The sequence below is a fragment of the Sus scrofa genome, chromosome 9 (assembly GCF_000003025.6).
Source record: "Sus scrofa isolate TJ Tabasco breed Duroc chromosome 9, Sscrofa11.1, whole genome shotgun sequence".
In the NCBI taxonomy this organism is placed as follows: Eukaryota; Metazoa; Chordata; class Mammalia; order Artiodactyla; family Suidae; genus Sus; species Sus scrofa.
Window position 1 is genome coordinate 101,928,113 of NC_010451.4, and position 27,905 is coordinate 101,956,017.

The following is a 27,905-nucleotide window of genomic DNA, read 5'->3' on the forward strand; positions in this document are numbered from 1 at the left end:
CTCATGGCTCAACAGATTAAGGACCCAGTGTTGTCACTGCTATGGCTCAGGTTCGATCCCTGGTCCAGGGAACTTCTGCATTTCTGCATGCAGAGGGTGTGGCCAAGAAAGAAAGGGAAGGGAAGGAAAGGAAAGGAAAGGAAAGGAAAGGAAAGGAAAGGAAAGGAAAGGAAAATAGTCAATGTGTTGAAAAACAAAATACTAACCTAATAGGAAAAATGGGGAAAGGAGAGGCACTGAAGAGAAAACCCAAAGGCCAATAAACATATGAAATGATGTCCATCCTTACTAGCAACCTGGGAAATGAAAATTAAAACCATGATCACACCCATTAGAGTCTCGAAAATTAAAGTTCTGAGAATGCCAAACATTGTGTCAGACAGGGAGCAGTGAAAATTCTGATGTACTACTGAGGGGAGTGTAAATATATTTGACCTATTTTGTCATCCATTTCCCTATATCCAACCAAGTTGAAGGTGCACATGGCCTATGCCTAGCAATTCTACACCAAGGTACAAAAACTCTCTCATATGTGCACAAGGGCTGTGGAAAGAGGGTCATTGCAGAGTTATTTTTAATAGTCAAAAATTCTTAGGAACCCCAGTGTCCATTAACAGAAGAATGGATAAATATTAATAAATAATGATGTATTCATCCAATAAATACTGTATTGCAATGAAAATTAATTAAGCAGGGGTAAATATATCAAGAGATAAATATCACAAACACATTTTGAGAGATACTATGGAAGATTAATATGTATACTATTTACAAAAGGTTTAGGTAGTTTCTGCTGTGGCACAGGGGTTAAGAATCCAACTGCAGTGGCTCAGGTTGCTGAAGAGGTGCAGGTTCAATCCCTGCCCAGTGCAGTGGGTTAAGGATCTGGCATTGTCATAGCTGCTGCATAGGTCACAGTTGTTGCTCAGATTTCATCCCTTTCCTGGAAATTTCCATATGCCATGGATGCAGACATGAAAAAAAAAGTTTTAACATATGCAAAAAACATATTTTGGGGAATATTATTTTAGGGATTAAACATTATGTAGGAATATTATTTCTGAGTATCTAGATATGTCATAAAAATATAAAGTCCATGTGAATAACAAACCTCAAATGTGGGACGATGATAACTTTTGGAAAGGGCAATAAGAGAGAGTAAGTGGGAGATTGTGCTACCCAGGGCAGCTTCAACTAATATAAGTAAGTAATTTTTTCATCATTAAGCTGAATTATAGTACACAAGTATTTATATTCTTTGAACCTTTCATTCTGTAAATATACTTAACTTTAAAAATAGTAGAGGCAAGGAGGAGAAGAAAGTTTGTCGAATCACACACAAACTTCTCTGAGACTCTGGGATGACCAGAACCAGTTAAAAATGAGGCTAAAATACCCCCAACTGTCCCATCCCAGTCTGTTGAGAAATCATGGTGACAGAGAGAGCGTGCCCATCCCAATTCAGTTCTGAGTCATGGCCCAGTATCCCAGCCAGTACACCAGCACCCTCTCTGATAGACGTAACTGGAAAGTGAAGTTCCCTCTGACCAGTCACATAGTCTGTGACATTTTCCAGAATCAAACCTAACCTGGATCCCTGAAAATGTTATTTTGGTTTTGTTTGTTGTTTGGTTGGTTGGTTCTGGTTTTCTTTCTCTATATCTTAGCACTTTCAAGCAGTTCTCTACCATTTGGGAAGAGTGTTAGCTGAAAGCTGAGCCTTCATAGTTGAGGGCATTTTACTCAGGAATGTTTTATTCATAGAATTATTTATTTTTAAAGTGCATTTAGTGGAGAAATCATTTTATATCAGACAACGAAGAAAAGCCGGAGACGTATTTAACTCTGAAAGTTCAACGCTGTTTCATTTTTGATGTTTGCAATTTTGATGGGCAATGATGTCTCAGAATGAAATTTCTAGCCATTTACACTATCCATTTCAGAATCATCCTGATAAACTGATGTCTGTTGAGTTACTCATTTGACAATCTGTGAAAACATGTCTTTTCATCTTTCATATACTCCTCAGCATAATCAGACCCAATCTCAATTTGCAAGTTCAATTCTCAAATATTATGGTTTGGGAGGATAAAAATATCAATCTGTGATAGAACAGTACTCCAAAAATAAAACTGTTATTTATACATAATTGAATTTTTAAAAACAATTAGCTCAAACATGTTTTCTTGCATTTAAGGAGGAAATATTGCTTTTCTGAATATATTTTATAATGAATAATTTGCATTCAGGACATTTTTAATATATAAAGTTAACTTCTAACCAGTTGACTTCTGTAACTCTGTGATTCAGTTCACTGGGGAGAAAGGACAAATACCTGTTTTGAAAAGATCTACAGAAACACCAATGCATCTGAAATCAGAGGATAAGTCTATGGTAGCTTCATGTTTGAAAGCCAGGGTCTCAAATCCCCTTCATCCTCTTTTAGCAACAGTAGTATTCATAATAGTCCACATTTATTGACCGCTAACCATGTGTCAGACATTGTGCCAGGCCCTTTCCTGCATTGTCTCATTTCATCCTTACAACAACTCAACAAATGAGGGACTGAGGCTCAAAGCAGGTCAAACACTTGCCCATTATCACAGCAGAGCCAGGATATGGACCCAGATCCCTGACTCCAACACCTATGCTCTTGACCTTTATTTGTAAAACTCTTGCAATTACACTTTGCTAAAAAGAGATAAAATAAATGGACAAAATATTTTTCTCTTCCATAAAAAAGAAAAAAAGACAGTTGATACCAAAAAACCTGTATGGTGGGCTTTGTTTTACATCTAAAACTTACGACCACCACTTCTCAATAGTTTGAAAATTCTATTAACTGAATTGCACTGAAGTTGGAAATGAAGATGAAAAAAAGAGGCATAGATGGTGTGCTTCTTCAAGGTACAAATTCCTCTAAACTTTGCTTTCTGAACATGAAGTTCTTTCTAAACTTCAGAAACAACCAAATAGCATTTTTTTTTCAGCATTTGATCACTGCATTTGTTGGCAGACCTGTTGTAACCTTGAGTCACCTGCAAGGAATTTAAATAATATTTAATTGATTTTCTCACTGCTTACTGAGAAACAGAGCACCTCTTTCACTAGTCTCATAAATAATTCCATTTCTCTATGTCAACGTTAATTGAACTTACTTCATGTTGTCAATCTCTTTCTTTTTTTCCCTTGCAGGTGATGTCATTGTCTATATTAATGAAGTTTGTGTCCTTGGACACACTCATGCAGATGTAGTCAAACTTTTCCAGTCTGTTCCCATTGGTCAGAGTGTCAACCTGGTATTATGCCGTGGCTACCCTTTGCCCTTTGATCCTGAAGATCCTGCTAACAGCATGGTGCCACCCCTTGCAATAATGGAGAGGCCACCTCCAGTGATGGTCAATGGAAGACATAACTATGAAACTTATTTGGAATACATTTCTCGGACCTCACAGTCAGTTCCAGATATAACAGATCGGCCGCCTCATTCTTTGCACTCAATGCCAGCTGATGGTCAGCTAGATGGCACGTATCCACCGCCTGTCCATGACGACAATGTATCTATGGCTTCATCGGGGGCCACCCAAGCTGAACTTATGACCTTAACCATTGTGAAAGGTGCCCAGGGCTTTGGCTTCACCATTGCAGATAGTCCGACAGGACAGCGGGTGAAACAAATACTTGACATTCAGGGATGTCCTGGCCTGTGTGAAGGTGACCTCATTGTTGAGATCAACCAGCAGAATGTACAGAACCTGAGCCATACGGAAGTAGTGGATATACTTAAGGACTGTCCCATTGGAAGTGAGACTTCTTTGATTATTCATCGAGGAGGTAAGATAAACACTGGCTCAGCAATCACAGTAATATTGAAAAAATAGAAGTTTCTCTGGAGTTGAATGAAGCCATACTTTTCAAAATGAACGTAAAAAAGTAAGAGCGAAAAATAGTCCAGGAAGCTGTGCTTTTGAATTTTGAGAGTATATCTCTTCCTATTTTATATTGAGTACAATACAAATAGTGCTTTCAATCTTACAAATATATTGCTGTGAACTGAGAGGGTAAATATTGAATCGCCAGGTATGAGTTGGTTATATTCCAGAAGTTCATTAAGGTATCAGTTGTGGAGGCCTCAAACTGGCTTCCATTGACTTAATTAAGAAACCTGATTCTTCCCATGGAAGCAGTACTCTGAGCTGTGCTTAGGATTGTAAGCTAGCAACTGGAAGTTAGTTCAACCAAGCTCAGGTACAGGCTTGGTAGTCCCCAAAAGAGCCAATGGGATCTATGTCACCATAGAAAAATTTTTTCAGAGTTGTGAATAGGGTTGCTCAGGACACTTCTTCCATTATTACAGGAATGCTTCAGTAATAATTACCCCCAGCACCTTCTGTGACCTGGGAAAAGAGTTATGGAGCAGGGTTAGGGCTAAGGTTTTGGGCTGGGTGTTCCAGGTGAAGTATGGAAATGGCAGCAGCGAGGACTGTGATAGGAGCTCTGAGCCCTGGAAGTTTCTTCCCTTTCACCCTCTCCATGGGGAAGGTAGTGGTGCTAGGTAGAGGGGGCCTCCTTCATTTCTCTGGTATTCTGCTCTTTATTAGAGGCAGAGAAAGGGGAAAGCAGAAGAGAGGCACCTGAAAGCAGAGTATGAAGGAAAGACTCAAGCTAAGTCCTGGTTTTCCACTTAGCAATTTGGGGTTTTAGGACACTTCAAGTCTATGAGCCTCAGATGTCTCATCTGTTAACAATGGGATGATAATACTACCTAACCTGATGGTAGTGTCCTTAGTGTAATGGCCCACCATAGGTGCTCATTAAATGTCCATTGAGTCTAAATTAGCACCAAAGCTACAGCAGGAATGGGTCAGGAAGAGCAGTGCTGTGAGGAACTCATGTGCTAAGAGCACAGGGGTGCAAAAATATGTGATTGTCTATTCAAAGTGCTAAAAATAGCATGAAAGCCTCTTCAGTTTGAAATACAAATGAAGCAGTCAAAGCTGAAAGAAGCACTTTTTATGACATATATGGCCCTCCCTGCAGGTGTTTCCCCTTCAAGGAAGTATTTTACATTACTTATTCCTGGTGTAAAACTTTGACACCAAATACTAAGCTGTTGTGAGAAACACCATGCAAAGTACTATGATTCTATATTTTAAAAAAGAATTAATGTGACAGCAGAAGTCTTAAATGTGACCTTAAAGCATTATGACAAAATAGCACTTGAATCTTGATAATTAAATATTGACAGTGTATTTTAATTTCTCCCGTTGCTTAAGATTAAAACAAATATTCTTTTGTTTTGTTTTGTTTTGTTGTCCTTTTATGGCCATACCGGCAGCATATGGAGGTTCTCAGGCTAGGGGTTGAATCAAAGCTGTAGCTGCCAGCCTACTCCACAGCCACAGCAATGCCATATCCAGGCCATGTCTGCAGCCTACACCACAGCTTACATTGACGCTGGATCCGAATCCACTAAGGAGGCCAGGGATCGAACCTGCGTCCTCATGAATGCTAGTCAGATTCATTTCCATTGAGCCATGATGGAAACTCCAAAAACAAATATTCTTAATTAAATAGCCTTAGCTTCATAATGTACAATCAAAAATCAAATCTTTGTAAAAGGTTCTTGATAGTAAAATGCGTAACTTAAACTCACTGTGCAGTATCCACTATATGATTCATAGAAACAAGTTTGAACACATTTTTATATATATAATACCATTTTAAAAGGTATCATATAGCAGAAAAAGTATTCTGAAATTGTTTATTCATATATATTCACACCTATATAATATGTATTTATAATATTGCCATTTGTACCTTTTCTGAAAATATTTCTCCATGCCTACTGTCAGCTAGATTCTCCTATTCTTACTCATCCTTTCCTCTATTCTCCTCCACCCCAATTTAATCCTCCAGTCAGAGTTTTTTTTAATTGACGCATAGTTGATTTACAATAGTGTGTTAGTTGCAGGTGTAGAGCATAATGATTCAGTATTGTTGCAGACAGATACATAAATCAAGCATTCAAAGCTTTGTTTGCATATTGTTTGTGTTTGAGGGTGAGGTATTTCTTTTTATATTGTGGCTAGTGTACAACTAGAAAAGGTAGTACCCTGTGATGCTTAAAGTACTTCTAGTCAAAAACCTCTTGTTTTTCCCCCAATTCCCACAATTAGCACTAAGCTCTCTGAAATTAGCAGGAACTAATGCCATGTTTTTGTGATGAAATTCACTTTGATCATCTTACTATACGCTACTCAGAAGTGTATATGGCCTCATTCAAATAAGCCTAAATCCTCAAGAGCAGATTCATACACCTGGGTCTTTATGTCAGGATCATAGTTGTTTATTTTAAATGATTTACTAGGATTTTTGATTTATAAAGTAATTATGTGGTTTAATTTTTTTTCAAACAGTGTCAGAAGGTACACAATGAAAAGTAATTCTCCCTCCTGTCTCCTGCTTTCAATCCTTTTCCTAGAAGCAAACATTTTGTTTGTATACACAAACTTCCAGAAATTTTGTAGTGTTAACTAGCGTGTGTATGAATACCTGTAGTATATTTAACATTTAACATGGAAAGATGTTACACATACCTTGCTCTGAATATCCTGGTTATTAGGATGTACCTTATTTATTATTTTTTAAAAGTTTTTATTATAGTTGACTTACAATTTTATGTCAATTTCTGCTGAACAGTAAAGTAACCCAGTTATCCATTTGCATACATTATTTTCTCACATTATCCTCCTTCACATTCCATCACAAATGATTGGATATAGTTCCCTGTGCTATACAGCAGGATCTCATTGCTTATCCACTCCAAAGGCAAGAGTTTGCATCTATTAACCCCAAATTCTGAGTCTATCCCATTCCCTCCCTCTCCCACTTGACAACCACAAGTCTGTTCTCTGTGTCCAAGAGTTTGTTTCTTTTTTGTAGATAAGTTCATTTGTGCCATATTTAATATTCCAAATATAAGTGATTTCGTATGGTATATGTCTTTCTCTTTCTGACTTCATTTAGTGTGAGAATCTCTAGTTCCATCCATGTTGCTGCAAATGGCATTAATTTGTTCTTTCTTATGGCTGAGTAGTATTCAACTGTGTATATATAGATCTTCTTAATCCATTCATCTGTCAGTGGACATTTAGGTTGTTTCCGTGTCTGGACTACTGTGAATAGAGCTGCAATGAACATGTGGGTGCATGTATCTTTTTCAAGGAAAGTTTTGTCTGGGTATATGCCCAAGAGTGGGATTGCTAGGTCATATGGTAGTTCTATATTAAGTTTTCTGAGGTATATCCATACTGTTTTACATAGTGTTTGTACCAGTTTACATTTCCCACCAACAGTGCAGGAGGGTTCCCTTTTCTCCACACACTATCCAGCATTTGTTATTTGTTGATTTGTTAATGATGGCCATTCTGACCATGAGGTGGTACCTCATTGTAGTTTTGATTTGCATTTGTCTAATACTTAGTGATGTTGTGGGTTTTTCTTTTTTTTTTTTTTTTTGCTATTTCTTTGGGCCGCTTCTGCGGCATATGGAGGTTCCCAGGCTAGGGGTCTAATCAGAGCTGTAGCCGCCAGCCTACGCCAGAGCCACAGCAACACAGGATCCGAGCCGCGTCTGCAACCTACACCACAGCTCACAGCAACGCCGGATCGTTAACCCACTGAGCAAGGGCAGGGACCGAACCCGCAACCTCATGGTTCCTAGTCGGATTCGTTAACCACTGCGCCACGACGGGAACTCCTGGGTTTTTTCATATGCTCATTGGTCCTCTGTATCTCTTCTTTGGAGAAATGTCTATTCAGGTCTTCTGCCCATTTTTCAATTGGCTTGTTGGTTTTTTTGTTGTTGAGTTGTATAAGTTGTTTGTATATTTTAAATATTAAGCCCTTATCAGCTGCATCATCTCAAACTATTTTCTCCTATTCTGTAGGTTGTCTTTTTGCTTTCTTTTTGGTTTACTTTGCTGTGCAAAAGCTTGTCAGTTTGATTAGGTCCCGTTGGTTTATTTTTTTTTATATAATTTCTATTGCCTTGGGAGACTGACCTAGGAAAACATTTGTATGATTCATGTCAGAGAATGTTTTGCCTATGTTCTCTTCTAGGAGTTTTATGGTGTCTTGTCTTTGCTTAATCCATATATATTTAAATTGTTCTAAAATTGCCAGAATGTTTTCCAAAATGGCTATACCACTTTACATTCCCACTAACAATGTGTGAGGTTTCCAGTTTCTGTCCATTGCTGGCCAAACTTGGTAATAGCTGATCATTTTGATTATAGCCATTTTAGTCAGTGCCAGTATAATGTCTTTTGTGTTTTTAATTTACATTTCTCTAATCTTTTCATGTGTTTACTGTATTTTTATATGTTTATTAGCATTAATTACTTTCTTTGGTGTCATGCCTACTGAATATTTTGCCCATTTGTGTATTTATTGATCTGTTTGTCTTCTTATTAAGTTGTAAAAGTCCTTTGTATGTTCTTATTAAAAGCCTTTTATAAGATGTATGATTTGCAAATATTTTCTCTCAGACCATGGCTTGTCTTTTCATTTCCTTAATGGTTTCTTTTGAAGCATAAAAGTTTTTAATTTTGACCAACTCCAGTTTACCAGCATTTTCTTATATGGGTGATTCTTTTGTTTTAGATGTAAGAAATCTTTGCTTAATCCAAGGTCACAAAGTTATTCCTGCTTTCTTCTAAAAGTTGTATACTTTCAGCTCTTACTTTAGAGCTAAAAGTATGCTTTTAGATCTATAAAGCATTTCAAGATCATTTTTGAGCATAGTGTAAGTTAAGTCTCTACGTGCATTTTGTTACATATGGATATCTAATTGTTCTAGCACTATTTATTGAAGAAAACTATCCTTTCACCTTGGATTGCCTTGGCACTTTTGTCAAAAATGAATTAGTATAAATGTGAGGGCTTATTTCTAGACCCTATGCTGCTCCATTGATCTATATGTCTGTCCTAAAGGATAATGTCACACTTTCTAGATTAGCTTTATATTAAGTCATGAAATCAGGTAGTGTGAATCTTCTGAACTTTTTTTCTCCTTTTTCAAAATTATTTTAATTATTCTAGGTTCTTTGCATTTTTCATATAAATTTTAGGATTGGCTTTTTAATTATTTTCTAAAATAAAAGACCCACTGTGATTTGATATTGTATTGAATGTATAGAACAATCTGTGGAGAGCTGTCAATTTAACATTGGATCTCTCGGTTCATAAATACGGTATATCTCTTCATTTACTTCAATCTTCTTTCATTTCTCTCAGTAGTGGTTTGTAATTTTCAATGTACAGATCTTATACTTTCTTTTGTTAAGCTTTTCCTAGCTTTTTTGCTTTTTTTTTTTTTTGGTATTATTGTAAATGAAATTGTTTTGTCAATGTCATTTTCAGATTGTTTGTTGCTAATATAAAAATACATTTAATTTTTTTTATCGTGTACACTTTAACCCTGTTATCCTCACGTAGTTCTGGAGGCTTTTCTGTTATATTTCATACTCACTTAGTTCTGGAGGCTTTCCTGTTATATTTCCTAAGATTTTTCTGCACAGGTAACATCTAAGTAAAGTCTTATTACTTTCTTTCCATTTTTTTTTATCTTTGACTCCTTTTGCATGTCTTCTCACACTACTTGGAACCTCCAGTATGATGTTGAATAGAAGTAATTATGAGGGAACATCCTTGCCTTATTGCCAATTTTAGGGAAAAAGCATTAGACTTTCCTGTTAAGTATGATTTTTTTGGTGTAGTTTTTTATATGTCCTTTATAAAGTTTGAGAAAATTGTTGAGAGTCTTAATCACTGTGTTTCCACTTTCATTAAATGTTTTTTCCACAGTTATTGAGATATTCATGTAGTTTTATTCTTCATTAATATAGTGTTTTACATTACATGACTTTTAGATACTAAACTGATTTTGTACTCCTGGGGTAACCCCACTTGGTCATGGTGTATAATTATTTTTGTATGTTGCTAGATTCTGTTTGCTTATATTTCATTAAGAATTTGTGAACTTCCTGGCAGGAGGTTTTTCTGTAATTTTGTTTCCATGTGATGTCTTTGTCTGGTTTTTGTATCAGGATCATATTGGCCTCTCTCTCTCTCTCTGCCTCTCTTTTCTGAAAGAGCTTGTGTAGGATTGATATTATTTTCTCCTTAAAAGATTTGATAGAATCTACCAATGAGGACATCAGTCTGGTTTTTTATTCATGAAATGATTTTAGTTATTAATTAAATTTATTTTCTTGACTTAAGTCCATTCTAATTTTCTGTTTTTTCTTGAATCAGTTTTGGTAATTTGTGAATTTCTAGGAATTTTTACAATTCATCTAAGTTGTCAGATATGTTACCATAAAGTTTTTAACAGAAGTTTATAAAATTCCTTTTTAAGAATCAATTTTTTGGATTCATTGTTTTTCTTTTTTATTTATTTATTGTTATTTATTTTTTATTGTTATTTCTCCCAACACACTTTTTTTTTCCTACTGTACAGCAAGGGGACCCAGTTACACATACATGTATACATAATTTTTTCTCCCATTGTCATGCTGCATTGTAAGTATCTAGACATAGTTCTCAATTCTACACGGCAGGATCTCATTGTTAGTCCATTCCAAAAGCAATAGTTTGCATCCATTAAACCCAAGCTCCCAATCCCTCCCACTACCCCCGCCCCGGGCAACCACAGGTCTATTCTCCAAGTCCATGATTTTCTTTTCTGTGGAAAGGTTCATTTGTGCTGTATATTAGATACCAGACATGAGTGATATCACTCACTGTTTTTCTATTTCAGTGATTTCCACTCTGATCTTTGTCAGTTCCTTTCCTCTGCCTATTTTGTGTTTGATTTACTTTGCCTTTTCTGTCATTCTGAGGTGAAAGCCTAGAGTAACAATTTAAATAAAAGCATTCAAAGCTATAAATTTCACTGTAAGCACTTTGTTAGCTGACTTACATAAATTTTGATATTCTGTGTTTTCTTTTTTATTCAGCTCAAGATACCATCTTATTTCTCTTGTGATTTCTTCTTTGACCCATAGATTACTTAGAAATGTGTTGGTTGTTTTTTAAACATTTGGGATTTCCCAATTCTTTTCTATTGATTTCTAATAATTTATCCTTGGAGAAGAACATGTTTTGTACAATTTCACTTCTTTTAAATGTGTTGAGATTTGTATTATGTCCTAGTGCCTTGCTTTTTTTAACTTAATGATTTATCTTAGAGGGCTTTATATGTTAGTTCAGAAATATACCTCATTTTTAATAGCTTTTTTGATCAGATATCCTGTAATATCCATTTTGGTTGCTTTAAGTTTTTACCTATTTTTAAAAAGTGATGTGTTTTGACACATCTGTCTCTGCACAATAGAGTAAATCTATATTATAGATTCATTCTTTCATTCAACAAATATTTCCTGAGTGCCTGCTATGTCCTAGGCATTTTTTTGGCACTGAGGTATGGCAATAAGCAAAGTCAACCGCATTCTTTTTGTATGGAGTTGACATTCCATTGGAGGGAACCAAATTAAAATAAATGCCAATATAAATATGTCCTCTGTTTATCACATATCTCCTTATCCCCTGAAGTTTTATTCTTGAATATTAATTTTGTAACCAGTTACTTTACTGAGTTATCTTATTGTTTCTTATATTTATTTCAGTTCATTTCATAGGATACGGGGACACATAATCTTGCCACCTACAAATAATCACTTTGCCTTCTCCTTTCCTATTTGCATACCTCCGATTTGTCTTATTTAATACTTTCAAATGCTATTTCTTGAAAGATGTTGATTAATAGCAGGGATTACAGAAATCCCTATCTTATTCCTGGCTTAAATCAAAACTGTCTCATTTTACACAAACACAATACTGACTTTTTATTTGAGATGACTATTTAATATGTGAAGGAAGTACTCTTCTATTCCTATTTCGTTAAGAATATCAAAAGTGGGTAATAAACTTTATTAAAATCCAAAAAGGCATCTGTGGAGATGATCATTATTTTCTCCTGTGATTTATTGCTGTGATAAATTGCGTTAAGAGGTTTATTAGTGTTGAACTATCCTTCTAGTCCCAGAATAAAAAATATTATGCTTGTAATATACTCCTGGATTCTATTTGTTTATATATAATTTTGCATCAGCATTAATAAATGAGACTGGTCCCAAGTCTTCTTTTTGAGGTTTTGTTTTGTTTTGGTTTGTTCTTTTCTTTCGGATTTTACTATCAAAGTTTTGCTGGTGTCATAAAAGCATTCAATAGCTTTCTTTCTTTGCTCAAAAACAATTTAAATAACATCGAAGTTATCAGTTCCTTGAAGATATAATATACCTTTGAAATTATCTAGTTCTAGTGGGTTAGGTTTGGGGTTTGGTTTGGTTTGGTTTGATTTGGTTTGGTGTGGTGTGGTATGATGTGGTGTGGTTTGGTAGAGGGAAGGATACCCCTTTATAACTTTCTCAATTTCTTCCATGGTAATTAATCTTGTTAGAATTTCTGTCTTGGCTGGACTTGTTTTTTATAATTTACATTATTCTATAAGATTGTCTTTTTTATTCATGTTTCACATGTATTGAAGTAACTTTGAATCAAATATTCTCTAATTGTTCTTCTATTTTCCCCTTTACCTAAGAATATTTCTATTATTCTCATGTCTTATGAGTGCTATTTTATTGATTAGGCTGGCTAATAGTTTTTCCTTTTCAATAGTTCAAGAAAAACACTAGTTTTTTTGTGAATAATTTGCTGGCTGATGCTCAGCCTAGTATGGAATAGAGAAGCACTACACTTTCTGCCCAAGGAGGCTGCTACCTGATATCTGCAATAAAGCAACCTCAGAGTGATTACTATAATCAATCCTTGTCATGTGTTGTACTCTCATTTATATTAAAATGCAACAAAGTTCCTACTTAATTTTTGAACCTCCCATATGTTAGTATTTGAAAATTTTTCTTCCTAGTTCTAGAAAATGTAACACCCAAACTTTTCACTAGATCAGAATATTCCCTTCTCATGCTGACAGTATAATAATAAATAGTATCAATAATGCACATATTCTCTTTCTTTCACATTCAAATAGAATTCAGAGTATTTGAGAGGCAGTATAGACTATAGCAGAGCTGTGTTTGAGGGTAAAGCATAAAATTATGGAAACAAAGAATAATGTCTATGTCATGAACTCCTGCTTTAAAATATCAAAAAACGTATTATCAAAAACATTGTATAATAAGTTTTAAACTCCACAGAGAAAATATCAAAAGCAAAGCTGTAAGGAGTATTGATATTTTTAATAATGCTAACATTTTTTTCTAAAAACTTTTTTGATTTAGAAATAGTTTTAACTTCACATAAAAATTCCAAGTAAAAAATAAATAAATTTAAAAAAACAATAATCAAAAAAATTCCAAGTATAGTACACAGAACATCAAATACTACTTACCCACATTAATCTTTTGCCCCATTTGCTTAGTGTGTGTATGTGTGTACATTGGTGTGTCTGTTTCTGAACCATTTAAGACTAAGTTGCAAATATTGTACCCTTTTACTCCAAATATTTTAGTATTTATTTCATATCACTACTTGTTTGGAGAAATATGTAGGCAGCTAGTTAAAGTTGTAAAAGGTATTTTTAAAGAAGCGCTGGAAATTTCAAAACTACCATTATCACCACCACAACAATAGACTTAAGAAGTCATCATGGATGCTAGTTGGGTTCGTTAACCACTTAGCCATGACGAGATCCTGCCTGTGTAGCACTGGGAACTATGTCTAGTCACTTATGATGGAGCATGATAATGGGGAAAAAAGCATGTATACATGTGTGTGTAACTGGGTCACCATGCTGTACAGTAGAAAATATATATATATATAGGGGAAATAAAAAAATAAAAAAAAACAGTAATCAAAAATAAAAAAAGTTATCAAAAGAGATTTTAGCTTAAAAAAAGAGCATCAGTATTACCAATAATAAGGATCTGTTATAGGAATTTTTCAGAGAGAAAAGCACTGGTTATTTGAAAAGAGTGCTATCTAGAGAGATTAGGTAAAAATCAAAGTGGACATTCCACAATCAATATTATGTAATCTAACATTCCACTTAATGTTAGCAGAAGAATATATATAATACAGGAAACCAAGTATCAAATGCAAACCATTAGTTGTGAATGACCATGGCAGCCTGGCTGCTGTATTAACAAATATGCCCTGAGGTCTCAGAGACTTAGTGCAATGAACGTCTATTTCTCACTCATATGGTTTCCAATACATAAGTTCCTGGATGGCGGATTCCCTGGGTGACTCTCCTCCACATAGTGGCTCCACGTAGAATAGTGGCTTATTCTCCCTGGTAGATCTCCAGGCACTAAGACCTTAAAGTCTCCCATTGGGTCCTTTCTAGCCAGCTGGCAGATAAAATGCAAACAAAAGCATAGAGGATCATGCTAGAGGCTTTAGGGGCCAACCCCAGGAGGGGTGTATATCTTTTCCTCCTGCTTTTCATTGGCCCGAACTCAGTTCTAGGCTCCATTAACCATGAAAGGCTGGGAAAGATTATAGTTTGGGGTCACATATAGATACTATGCCCTGGATAGTTCTAATATGCTGTCTGCATCTTGATGAGCACATCCAGGACATAATAACTACTGATTATGTCAAAGCGTGAGGTGAAATCTTTTTTTTGTAATGTGATATCGTAATAGGAATTATTTTCAGCTTTTGAAGTACATTCAAGCTACCGATATATATTTTAATATTCACAGGTTCTGCTAGCATTTCCCTTCTCAACTCAGCTTTCATAGATAAAGAAACTTAGAGTTAAGTAATTGGCCCAAGTTCAATGAATGTGTGTCTAGGCAGAGGTATGGAAAATGTATTTGATGACAAGGTATGTCGTTATAATGTGGAAAATTCCATGGGTGCCACAAGCTATACACTGAAGGAGAAAACAGTCGCACAGATGACCTTTAGCGTGAGAGAGACAGGATGCTGGGAATGCTTGAAGAGTGGTTGTCACACCACTTACAAGTAGCAAAATCGGAACTCGAATCTATGTCTTCTGACTCTAATATCAGTGAATTTCACATTACATCAGGTTCCCTGAAGTTTATTTCCATAAAGCTTTGCTGGCTTATACTTGGATATGCAGGATTTATTCATTCGCTTAATAAATATTTGCTGAGGGCCAACTGTGTGCTCAGCACTGGTCTAGATGCTACAAAGATGTCAGTAATCCAAACCAAGTCCCTGCTTCAAGAAGCTTAGCTCCTAGGGGGAAATTAGATAATAAGCAAAGAATTACATGTTAGAGATAAGAATGAAGAAAAACTGAGAAGCAGAGTAAAAGAAGGCAGAATGATGAGCAAGGAAGACAGTTCTCTTTAGAAAGAGTAGTCAGGGAGTTCCGGTTATGGCGCAGTGGAAATGAATCTGACAAGGAACCATGAGGTTGCGGGTTTGATCCCTGGCCTAGCTCAGTGGTTTAAGGGTCTGGCGTTGCCGTGAGCTGTGGTGTGGGTCACAGACATTCCTTTCTTCTGATGTTGCTGTGGCTGTGGTGTAGGCCAGCAGCTGCAGCTCCAATTCAACCCCTATCCTGGGAACCTCCATATGCCACCGGTGTGGCCCTAAAAAGACAAAAGACAGGGGAAAAAAATGAAAAGAAAAGAAAGAGTAGTCAGGGACAGACATCTGTGCGAGGATCTAAAGAAAGTGAGGGAGCAAGCTGTGTGAATTAGGAGAAGAGCGTTCCAGGCAGAGAGAAGGTCCAGAGGCTGGACCATGCTTGATGTAGACACTTAACAGCAAGGAAGCTCATGTGGCCCAGACTGAGTAGGGAAGAAATTCAGTAGCAGATGAGCTCAAGGCAGATTGTTGGGGCTGTAGGGAGGCAGATAATGTAAAGCCTTATGTAGCCAGGGGCCATAGAAAGGATTTTAGCATTTAGTTTTGAACAAAATGGGAAGCGTTTGGAGTGTTTGAACATAGGAATGATGTGATATGACTCACTGTGGCTGTTGTGTTGAGGATAAACTGTTGGTAGACAAGGATGGAAAGAGGCAGACACGTGCATTGGCTTTCCCAGCAATCCAAATGAAAGATGAGCAGGCTGGAGAAGGATGGTAGGAGTGGAGGAAGTAAGAAATGGATTCCGGGAGTTCCTGTCATGGCTCAGCAGGAACAGATCTGACTAGTAACCACAAGAACATATATTGGATCCCTGGCCTTGCTCAGTGAGTTAAGGATCCGGTGTTGTTGTGAGCTGTGGTGCAGGTCAAGATGCAGCTCGGATCCCACGTTGCTGTGGCTGTGGTATAGGCCAGCAGCTATAGCTCCAATTCATCCCCTCGCCTGGGAACTCCATATGCCACAGGTGTGGCCCTAAAAAGACAAAAAGAAAAAAAGAAATGGATTCTGGATATATTTCAAAGGAAAATTCTAGGATATGCTGATGGATGGGATGTGGGACATACAAGAAAGAGAGGAATCAAAGGCTGCAAGGTTTTTGACATAAGCAATTGGAAGAACAGAGTTGCCATTTACTGACCTGATGAACATGATGGATGGAAATGTTCATGGTGGGGCTGCAGGGGGAATTGAGTCCAGTTTGTACCTGCCAAGCTTGAGATACCTTTTAGCTTTCTAAGAGGTAATGGCTGGTGTGAGGAGGGTATTTAAAGCTGGAGACTTAAGAGAACATCTAGGTAGTGGACATAAATAAAGAAGAGAAACTTTCTGAGGACTGAGGCCTGGAACTCTCTAACTTTAAGGTCAAAAACAGGAAGAGTGAACAGCAAAAGGCTAAGAAAGCATGACTTCTGAGAAAGGAGCACTGACTGTCTTAGGAAGGAAAATGTTTCAAGATGGAAGGTGTGAACAATAGTATCAAATGCTGAGTAAATCAGGGCTAAGAATTTAACATTGGATTTGCCAGTAGGATTAAATTTTGAGTTAACTTGACCGTTCAAGTCAATTGGAAAAAACACTCAAATTTTTTTTTTTTTTTTTTTTTTTTTTTTTGGATATGGCTGACTGGGGAGAAGTCAACATTAGTGTTTTGGTCACTTGAAAACAAACCCTCTTTCATATTTGAACCATTAGAGTAGAGTGCATTTATTTGTATGTACTGTGATATTTTATATATACACATACATGTATATATATATATATATATATACACACACACACTCATATATATTCCAGGGAAAGAAAGTGCACTTTCTCCTTTCACAGTTACTCTAGATTATCTTTACTTTCCACCATCCAACTCACATGAGATCAACTTCTGATCACCAAAAGAACTGGCATTTCTATTTGTGCAATGTCAAAGTTCTGTGGTAGGTTTCCAAAAGAGCGGCTATTGTACTTCTTAATATTTTAGACCTCATTTCATTTAGGGCTTGTGAAGAGGACAGTGGCATTTATTGTATCCAGGAGATTCTTGGAGACAAATGACTTTTTCAACTCTTCATTATAATGTTCAGGTAGTATAAAAAGACAAATTTAAAAACTGCAAACTCTCTTTTATCCAAAAAGCACCCCACTCCACCCTAACCCACATATTCACATCAGTTGGCCAACTTGATATATCATTTGTTTTATTTAAAAATATATCTTGGAGTTCCCGTCGTGGCGCAGTGGTTAACGAATCCGACTAGGAACCATGAGGTCGTGGGTTTGATCCCTGCCCTTGCTCAGTGGGTTAAGGATCCGGTGTTGCCGTGAGCTGTGTCGTAGGTCGCAGATTCGCAGATGCGGCTCAGATCCCGCGTTGCCGTGGCTCTGGCATAGGCCTAGCCTGGGAACTTCCATATGCCACAAGTGAGGCTCTAAAAGGAAAAAGACCAAGAAAATAAATAAATAAATAAAAAATAATCTGTAATATCTGTATCATCTCAGAAACTCTACAGTTCTGTGTTTCTGAATCATGGGCTTATCTGGTTACAATTGCGCATCCATTAGTTGGAGACTCCAGAAGAGAGGAGTTGTAAGGAGTAGTTTATTTTTCATGTGTTATCTATAAGCATATCCCCTTCCTCCTTCTAATCCACTATGGTCATTTCCTTGAGGTCGTAGCCCAAAAGTTTATGAACCATATACACAACTTGGCAGTAGCAGAATTTGGGATTTTAAGAAATGTCAGAGGTCAGAAGAAAGAAGGAAAAAAGAGGATGGTTATAGGCAACAATTCTGAAACTGAAGGAAGATGATAAAATTTACTATTACCTAAAATAGGTTCAATCGGTTCATGTAAATTATTTCTCTGTGGGGGGAGAGAATCTTAGTGTCTTATCATTATGACTTTTTTAAAAAAGTTATAAACTCAAACCTAAAAATGACCAGTATACAATAAATTTGCCAGTTAAGTTTCAAATTCCCCTGATTCTATAAATCTTAAAACTGAAGTAGCCAAAAAAGAAAACACACACACACACACACACACACACACACACACACCTCACTATCTGCCAGTATAGTGTAATAAAATTATATGTAAGAAATTATGGCAAAAAATGTGCTCTGTCCCTAGAGTGCTAGTTGCTTATGCATGAGAGGAGAAAGTTAAATGGATGGACTGAGTGCAATTAAAGTTCTGTGCAAGAGAATTCTGGATGTTAAACTTAGGAAATCTTGTCATGAAGACTGTTGAATCATAGCACCTGCATGTAGGCTCTTACTTGTTGAATTAATGAATGAAATCATCTATAGCATTATCTTACTATAAAACATTATAAAGTAAAGTTCATTTTTTCATAATTCAGAATAGGAATATGGACTTTTAATGAATATAAATTCTACCAAAAGTGCAAACGAAAATAATTGCCGTTATTATACCGTATTAATGGGAGTTATGCTAATTGCCCTCAAATTTAAAGAAAATGTATTGTTTTGCCTATCCTTCTAATTAATGTTATTTCACAACGTGTGGTACATTTATAGAGAATTTTGTAGTACATTAGATAAATCAGTTTTACATTTCCAAGAGAGTGGCTTTTAATGAGCATTATAATACATTTCCATTCAGAAACAGTTTTATGTTACAAAGCATCTTCTACCGGTAGAGTGGGAAAGGTTGCACCAGGGTGACACTTCTGTTTAAAATTCGGAATAAAATTTAGCAAGGGAAGCATAAAGGAATCTATTTCATCTAAATGGCTGTAAATTTAGGATGAATATTACAATTTAGCTGTGTATGGTTTTCATATGTTAAAAAAAAAAGAAAACAAAACAAAACAAAACTACCCAAACCATCTATGCCAGCAATCTAAAGTGAGTTTGAGGACCTACTAAATCCCACATGGAATTCCTCGCCTCTTTGCATCTAAGTTCCCACTCTTATATAAAGAAAATCAAAATGAAAGTGAAAACACTCATGCTATTAAATACATTTATTAGATCCACATTTATCCATCATCCCAAGTGCTTATATATAAGGTCTTAGAAACTCTCTCAGATCTTAGAAACTAGCTTATATAGCCCCATCCTTTATTCTTTACTCTGGATTCAAAGGAGAACTTATAGGTCTTCTATTGAAAGACACCAACTTCACCTTGTTCTTGAAGGAAGCCACTACTGTCCTCTTGGGAAACTGTTTCATCATTTTCCTGTATCATGGACACTGTCATAACTTCCTTTTTCTCTGGGCACCATACCCTCAGCCTATAAACCTGCTGGAATTTCTCATACTTTAAGAACCTTTTCTTCATTCTGTGTTACCCTCCAGCCATGGCTCTTTTTTCTTTCATTCTCACATGTTTTCTTTTTTTGAAATATCATCTGCATATGTGTCTACATATATCCTACCTTAGTCCATAACTCACTTAAAACTATTATCTTTGGACTAATAGGCTTTACTTAACCTCCGCACTTTCTTACCTTCCTTATAGTTCTTGACTTCAATCCCCATCATGCTACTGCAGTGCTCTAACATTAGCAGCGGCTTCCTATTTGTCAAATGAGTATTTCTCATTTCTTTCAGAATCTCTTCTCCCCTGGCTTCCAAGACACCAATCTCCTCTAGCTGTCTTCCAGTTCTCTATTTCTTCTCAGACCCCTTTAACAAATCCTGTTTCTTTGTCCATCTTTCAAAAACTGAGATTTCCCAGATGTTGTTCCTTTTAACTCTTTTATAACTCTATAGGCTCACCACCAGACCACAGCCACCTACATGATCTTACCATCTTTTATGGGTTTATATCCCCTCTTAAGGCTGGCCTGTGCTTTTCCATGGCTTCTAAAGATCCAAGAGCAACTCTTTATCTTACATCCAAATCCTTCATCATCTGATCCTTACCAACCTGTTCAATCCATGTTTCAGTAACAACTTGAAGTTCTGTCACTCAGCAGTGACCAAAACAGATAAAAATCCCTGCCTTCATGGAATTTATACTCTCTTAGCAACATAAATCTATTGTTTCACACTTCATTGCCATGGGAAAATATTTCTTCCTACACGAAAAATCACTTCTGTTTGTTTTTATTGTTTTTGCAAGCTCCTATTTACCCTTGAGAATTCAAGTCAATATTACTTCTTCCAGGATTACTTTCCCAGCCTCCCACATTTCCCAAGAAGCCCTAGCAAATACTGATGTCATTTCTTTAGGTGAAGATTTTCAGTTAAGTCATAGCATTGAAGTTACCATTGTGCCTCTTCAGAATTTATCAGAAGAATCCCAAAGACACATTCCATCTTCCAGATTGAAAGATCCCTTGCCCTTTAACCAATTATAAATGGGCTGCTGCTCCCATCAATTGGTCACTGGATCTCTGATTAAGAGTCCATGCATCATTTTCCTGGTACAGTTGAGATGACAGTTTATTGCTCCAAACAGCCTTGCTCACAAACATTGTGAAAAATGAATAACTCTAGTATACTGTTGTATATATTAAAACTACACTGTTAGCCTAATTATAATACAATTATAACAATAGATACAAATCCATCAACAAAATCACACTTTTAACTTCTATTTTTTCATAAACTAAGAATCACCCTTTTAACAGAAGATACAAACAAGATGGCATTATTTCCACATCTATACCTATCAGTGTTCAGCAAAAAGCACTTAGTTATGCTCTTGACAGAAAAGCCCATTAAGTTCATGAGGTTTGCTTACCCATTTTATTTGGAACAGTATACTTTCCAACAATCCCTTAATAACGCATGATTCCTTTTTTCCCTCCTTTACCCTCCTTTGGTGTGGATCACCTTCAAACAATGGTTCCTGATTGAAATCTGTCTCATCCTCTCCTGTCTCCAAGGGTGTGCTTGTACAGAGTCATTTTTGTGTTATATTACAAAAAAAAAAAAAAAAAAAAAAAAAAGCCTTAGGATCAGAGTTTGAAATAAAACTTGTTTTAAAAATTTTATTTACAAGAACTGCATTGCATGCTCGAAGGAGGCAAGCATGTAACAGCTAGCCTTGTACCACGCTCTGTTTCTCAACATAATCCAAGTCACAGGCTCTCCTCAGGCTCAGTACCCTTCAAAGAATTGTTGTGTTCAACAAAGAGGAAAAGATCAAGGAAGCGAAAGGAAACCTATGATGCCTCGAGGGAGTGGAAGGAGGGAGGACTTTGACATCCTAAGTTGGCAGCTTGAGGAAGCCGATTATTTGAAGAGAGGGTCAGTACCATGCAGTAGAAGAAATCACCAAATTTATCCAGTAAACCTTTAAGGATACATAAAAGTTTTACAGTGATTGTATGATAGAATAAAATATTGAGAATCTGTTTCTGGAGTTCCCATTGTGACTCAGCAGGTTAAGGGCCTGAAAGAGTCTCTGTGAGGATGCAGGTTCGATCCCTGGCCTTGCTCGGTGGGTTAAGGATCCGGTGTTGCTGTGAGTTTCGGTGTAGGTTGCAGACACGGCTCAGATCGCACGTTGCTGTAGCTATTGTATAGGCCAGCAGCTGTGGCTCTGATTCGACCCCTAGCCTGGGAACTTCCATATGCCGCAGGTGCGACCCTAAAAAGCAAAAAAAAAAAAAAAAAAGAACTTCTTTTTTTCATCAGTTGTTACAACAGCTGGGCTCTCACTGGCATTTAGTGCCCAAGGGCCAGGAATGCAAAAACATCCTGCTTTGAAGGATAGGCGTACATGTCCAAAAGTCCCACCCAAAATTCTAACTAGTAGTGTCTCCACTGAAGAGTACCTGACCCCCATAACCAGAGATCTCTGCGCTTGTTGCCCTAGTTCTCCTCTTTCTACCACTGGCAAAGCTTGCTGCCTTCTCAGGTGACCTTAGAGGCAGCACCTTGCTTCTCAAAATGTGGTTGAGGATGGCCACCCTTATTACCTCTGAGACCAGGAGATTTTGCATCCCACCTCAAGCCTACTGACTCAGTCTGCATTTTAACCATATCTCCCAGGTGAGTCACATTCCAATTAAAGTTTGCGTGTCCTCAGACATGCAGCCTGGCCTATGGAATGGTTGATCCTGGCCTAGTGACAGAATCTCCTAATTTAATAGAAGAGATTTACACCAAATTAATAAAGACCTCCCGTAAGGCTCCTAAGAAAGCTTGCTTCAACACATGGCTCTGAACTGCAGTTTATGAAAATCAGTTAATGACCCTTGTGAGGCACGGATCTTAACACACTGAAAGACTGGCTGGGGAAGGCACAGAAGCAAACGGTGAGCAAGTAAACTCCTAAGGCAGCAGGAAAGCCTTGCTCGAGGGTTTTCGCAGAAAGCAAGAGATACCTAGAATCTGAGCTGGCATCAGAAAAAGGATCAGGGGCCTTCCTATTGCTCCTCTTTTTCACCCAAGGTGTCCCTGAAAGTCTCAATAAATAAAAGGGCCCTTTTGATTATTTTTGCTTGAGAGCCTGTAATGGTTTTTCAGTGGATCACTGATTGCTGTCCACTCGGTGTTAGTAGTGGGTCCTGCTACTCAGAATGGCAGGTGTCCTCCGAATCTGTGTCTGGAATCCCAGGTTTCATCTGATGTCCTTGTCCACTTCTACCAGAATCCAGGCATCCTCTGTAAACAAGTACGCGGCCCCTATAGATGTCCCGCTTCTTGGGTGGTAAGATAGGTTTATTCCTAAGAAGCCTGCTTTGTTATTGTCTCTTCCCATGAGGATCCTGGCTCACTGGTGCTCAGACAAACATTACACAAAAGGAAAAAAACCATTGTACCTTTCCTTGGCAGTGTGATCCAGCTGTCCTAGCAGGACCAAGGCGTGCCTCCTCCTGGCCAAGCTCAAGGCCACACCAGAGTGCTGGCCTCTTTGGCGGGTGGCTCAGCCATTTGTCCAGAGTCTGTACAGAGCCCCACCTCTGGATTCTGGTTTCCTTTCAGTGTGATGTTGTTAGGAAGTAACCCAGTGTGGTTGTTAGGAGCACCAGCCCTGCTCTCAATCTGGGTCTTGGCCCGACCTGTATGATCTTGGATATGTTCCTTTAAGATGTCCAAAACGTACTTTCCATGCCTCTAAAACATAGCAACTCCTGTGTTTGTTGTGAGGTGGGGATTAAACAAGAAAATCCACAAAAAGCTCTTGTCACGGTGCCTGAGAGAGGTGCTCACTAAATCTTAGCAGAGTCCTGCCCCCATTTGTTCTGTTCCACTCCCTTCCTTGAAAATTTGGAGAGAGGAGCTCCCACTGTGGCTCAGTAGGTTAAGAATCTGACTACAGCGGCTCGATTTGCTGCAGAAATGAAGTTTTAATCTCTGGCCTGGCACGGGGGGAGGTTAAAAGACTTGGCATTGCAACACTGTGACTCCTTCAGTCCCTGGCCCAGGAACTTCCATATGCCATGGGTGCAGCCATAAAAGGAAAAAAATAAAATAAAATTTGGAGATAATTTGCAAAATGCAGGCAATGATGGTCTGTGTGGTAGATCAGAAACTACCAGACTTAATCTTCTCAGATGGATCATATTCTAGCCTCAGTTGACGGGCACTGACAAAGGCCCCTATGGGCACAGCACTCCAGATGGTTCTTCCTAAAAGATGCTTTTTTATAATCCAGTGTATTAAGTAACTGAGTTTATATGGAGTCTCGAGAAATACTCTATATCTGCCCTTCAGAACTGATTGCTCATAAAGAAATAAATCATTTCTCCTGAATTTGCAATGAAAAACAAAGGCCTCAACTATAGAGGCTTTCATTTGGGGGAGAAACATAACAATTGTTTTCTTTTTACATCTTAGTCTCGTACACACTATATTCAATAAGGAGTACGTGTTTTTTTATTTCCCCATACGTTTCTATTTTTCCTGAGTTCAAGTTAGAGATTTGTTCCATCTTCTGATATTCTGCATAACATATATTTTAAATGCAAACACTCAGAATCACCAGGATTTGTTTTCTGCATCTGAAAAGATTCTAAAATGCCAATTAAGAGCACAGAGTTGCTGTTAATGATGTTTCTCCCTTAAGTTGTAAGTCTTATAAAATAGATTCCAAAAATTCCTGTTTTGTCATTGTCCCTTCCTGTTCAAACCTCACTCGCTGGCCAAATATACTAACTCAAAAAGCTAAAACACCGCAGTCATTCTAGAGATGGCTATTCTCAACTCTGTTAGTATTTTTTGGGGGGCGGGGGGCCGGGGGATACCTGTAGCATGTGGACCATTCCTGGGCCTGGGGTCAAACCTGAGCCACAGCAGTGACAACGCCAGATCCTTAACTGCTAGGCCACCAGAGAATTCCCATCTTTGTTAATATCTTTAATGAGCTCAGAAATCCTGCTTCACGGGATTTCTGTTTATATTTTCTATAAACTCCAGGCCCAAGGTAATTCTGATGCAAGCGGTCTGAGAAACACAACTTGAGCAACAGCGATCTAGGTCAGGAATCAGCAAAACTATGACCCAACAGCCAAATTGGGTCCACCATCTGCTTTCATATGCCTCTTGAGCTAGGAATAGTTTTTGAATTTTGTTCAGCTTTATGAGATAATTGACATATATAACATTGTGTCACTTTAAGATATACAGCGTTGTGATTTTATTTATGTATATATTGCAAAGTGATCATTACAGTAAGGTTTTCATTAAACCAAATTTTTGCATTTATAAATGTTTAAAAATGTCGAAATAAATACTATTTTTGACATGTGAAAATTACATGAAATTCAAATTTCAATGTCCATAAAGGAACACAGAGTTACTCATTCATTTAATGTACTACTTAGGGCCACTTTCCTGCTAAAGTGGTAATGCTGAGTCATTGCAATAGAGGCCACATAGCCTCAGTGGCTGAATCTATCCCTGTGCTGAAATATTTATTATCTAGCCAATTACCAACACCGTTGGCCACCCTCTGATCAAGGTATTCACAATAACTGATGATACTTCTTAAGAATTTTAAAAACCTGAGTGAGTCGTTATAGGAGTTCCCACTGTGGCTCAGTGGGTTAAGAACCCAGCTAGTATCCATGAGGATGGGGCCTCCATTCCTGGCCTCACTCAGTAACTTAAGAATCTGGCATTGCCGCTAGCTGCAGAGCAAGTGGCAGATGTGGGGTTGCTATGGCTGTGGCATAGGCCAGCAGCTGCAGCTCCAATTCGACCACTAACCTGGGAACTTCCATGTGCCACAGATGTGTCTGTAAAAAGACCAAAACAAAATTTGTTATGAGTGCTTTTTTGCACACCTTCCCTGAGTGACAGGGGAGCAGGGGGACTGCCACATGGGGAGGATTAGCAGCCTTTCTGTACCATGTAAAGGAGAAAATTCTGTCTAGGAAGAGTGAAGGCACACAGGACAACCAAGAAATAATAGGACAGAGGGTATATTTACTTAAAACAGAAATCCTGTGATACAAATAAAAGCAAGAGGACTTCAGGAAAAGAATTACCTAAAGACGAGACTGAAGATGGGCAAAGATTTAAGGTTAAAAGGGTGGAGAAAGGGGAAACCAACTTCGCACATTGAGGAGCTTTGTGAGCCATGAGAGCTTAGAGAGGAGAAAGCCCATGGCCATTTGGAGGGATTCTTTGGGATCAGCCCGACTCCAATGGAAGTTCACGGTGGGAAGTAATGGGAGACAATGTTAGGTCAGCAAAATAGAGACAGATCCTGTCGGGCCTTAATGGCCCAGCAGGGGAGTCAAGACTTGCTCTGATAGAAAATGATGAACAAATGTAGATGCTTCATCAGGGAATTATATGATGAACATGTGTTAGGAAAATGATTCTGGCAACAATGTGGAATTAGATTCAGAAAAAAAGAGAAAAAAGTAGCTAAGAAGTCTATTTTTATTTTTAAATGAATATTCAGAGAATTATACTTTTATAGCCCTTTTTACACCAACTGTAGAAGAATAGGGATACCAAAATTATGCAGAGAGGTGGAAGCCTTAAATAGATTTATGCCCTAAACTTTTCTTAAAGATCTTTCAAATCTTTCTTTTTAATATTGTTGTCCCACAAAATGTCTGTAATCAAACTGAAGTCAGACTGTAAAATCCATGCATTTGACCACACCTTTCCGGACCCTGCCGTTATTGCAGTTTGCATCTCCTTATTTATAGAAGACTCAGTTCTCTGGTCCTACAGCCTTGCTGTACAAATATCCAGTGAAATTCCTATTCTGATAAAAGTAGCTTCCTGACTGTACAGTTTGCTAACAGTTTTTCCCTTGAGAAGCCATTTGTATGTTTGAAAACCTTGCAGAGAAAGACACACACACAGGCTTTTTTTTTTTTTTTTTAATTGTTTTACCTGGCAGAAAAAGGTAGTTTCCTCCTAAAGTTTATAATGGCAGCTATTCAAAGGCAGACTGTGATATTACACAGTAATTTAGCAGGGAAAGTATAGTTTCAGTGGTGGGAGATATGCATGTAGGTAGAAGCAATTACCCAAATTGGATTTTGGCCAGAATATCTGAATTAACTTTAAAAAGTCTCATTCCCTGGCAGTGGCATCAGATCACTAATGATCATGGATGCGAAGCCCTAGCTTTAAGTTGGTGTGAGGCCCAGGTGTAGAGTTTAAATAAGGACAGCAATTCCTGGTATTTTGTTCATAACCGGTTAATTTGCCTACCATACTAAAGTCTCTTTGAGAAGTTCTTGCTATCCCTTTCTATTTTTTTAATACGTTTGTACACTTCCTCCATTGCTTTCTGACAGACAGTTAAAGTCAAAATACCTGGGGCTCATGCAGGACATTGAATAATGCTGGGGGCACCATTCACATAGAATCTATGTCCTGTGGGTGCTACTCTGAGTATAGCCCAAGGGCCAATCATCCAGAAATTGTTGTCACCAGTGCTTAATAAAAGACATAACAAGTTGAAACTAACCATTTAAAACTTTTATAGCAATCCATCCCATTCCCTCCCCCTCCCCCTTGGCCACCCCAAGTCTGTTCTCCAAGTCCCTGATTTTCTTTTCTGTGGAAAGTTTCATTTGTGCCGTATTTTAGATTCCAGAGATAAGTGATATCATATGGTATCTGTCTTTCTGGGATGGACTGGGAATTGGGGGTTAATAAACACAAGCTATTGCCTTTGGAATGGATAAGCAATGAGATCCTGCTGTATAGCACTGGGAACTATGTCTAGTCACTTATGATGAAGCATGATAACGTGAGAAAAAGAATGTATGTGTGACTGGGTCACCTTGCTGTAGACAGCTAATAATGGAAAAAATAAAAATCATTTAAAAATTAAAAAAAACTTTTAGCAAACTCATATAATTTTATGTCTATTGAATCAAGTACTTTTTATTAATTTTCTAATAATATGTTGCAATTATTGGCTCTTGGTGGATTAGACTTTTTTTTTAATGGTCGTTTGACAGAATTTGAGAAGCACTGTCTTATATTAGACCATCCATCATGTGAATGTGCCCCCAGGAGTTGTGCAGAGTAGCTGCAGGTACAGAAATCAAGATCTGGAGTTCCCGTGATGGTA

At 37.5% G+C, this 27,905-nt stretch overlaps 1 protein-coding gene across 14 annotated transcripts in view; it reads left to right on the forward strand.

Annotated features, from left to right (window-relative positions):
• MAGI2 (membrane associated guanylate kinase, WW and PDZ domain containing 2) overlaps window positions 1-27,905 on the forward strand; it is a 1,324,507-nt gene that overhangs the window by 1,081,420 nt on the left and 215,182 nt on the right. For all 14 annotated transcript variants that reach the window (XM_021102528.1, XM_021102530.1, XM_021102529.1 and 11 more), the window contains one exon: window positions 3,196-3,834. In XM_021102528.1, coding sequence (XP_020958187.1) covers window positions 3,196-3,834 — 639 coding nt within the window. The remainder of the gene's footprint in view (window positions 1-3,195; window positions 3,835-27,905) is intronic.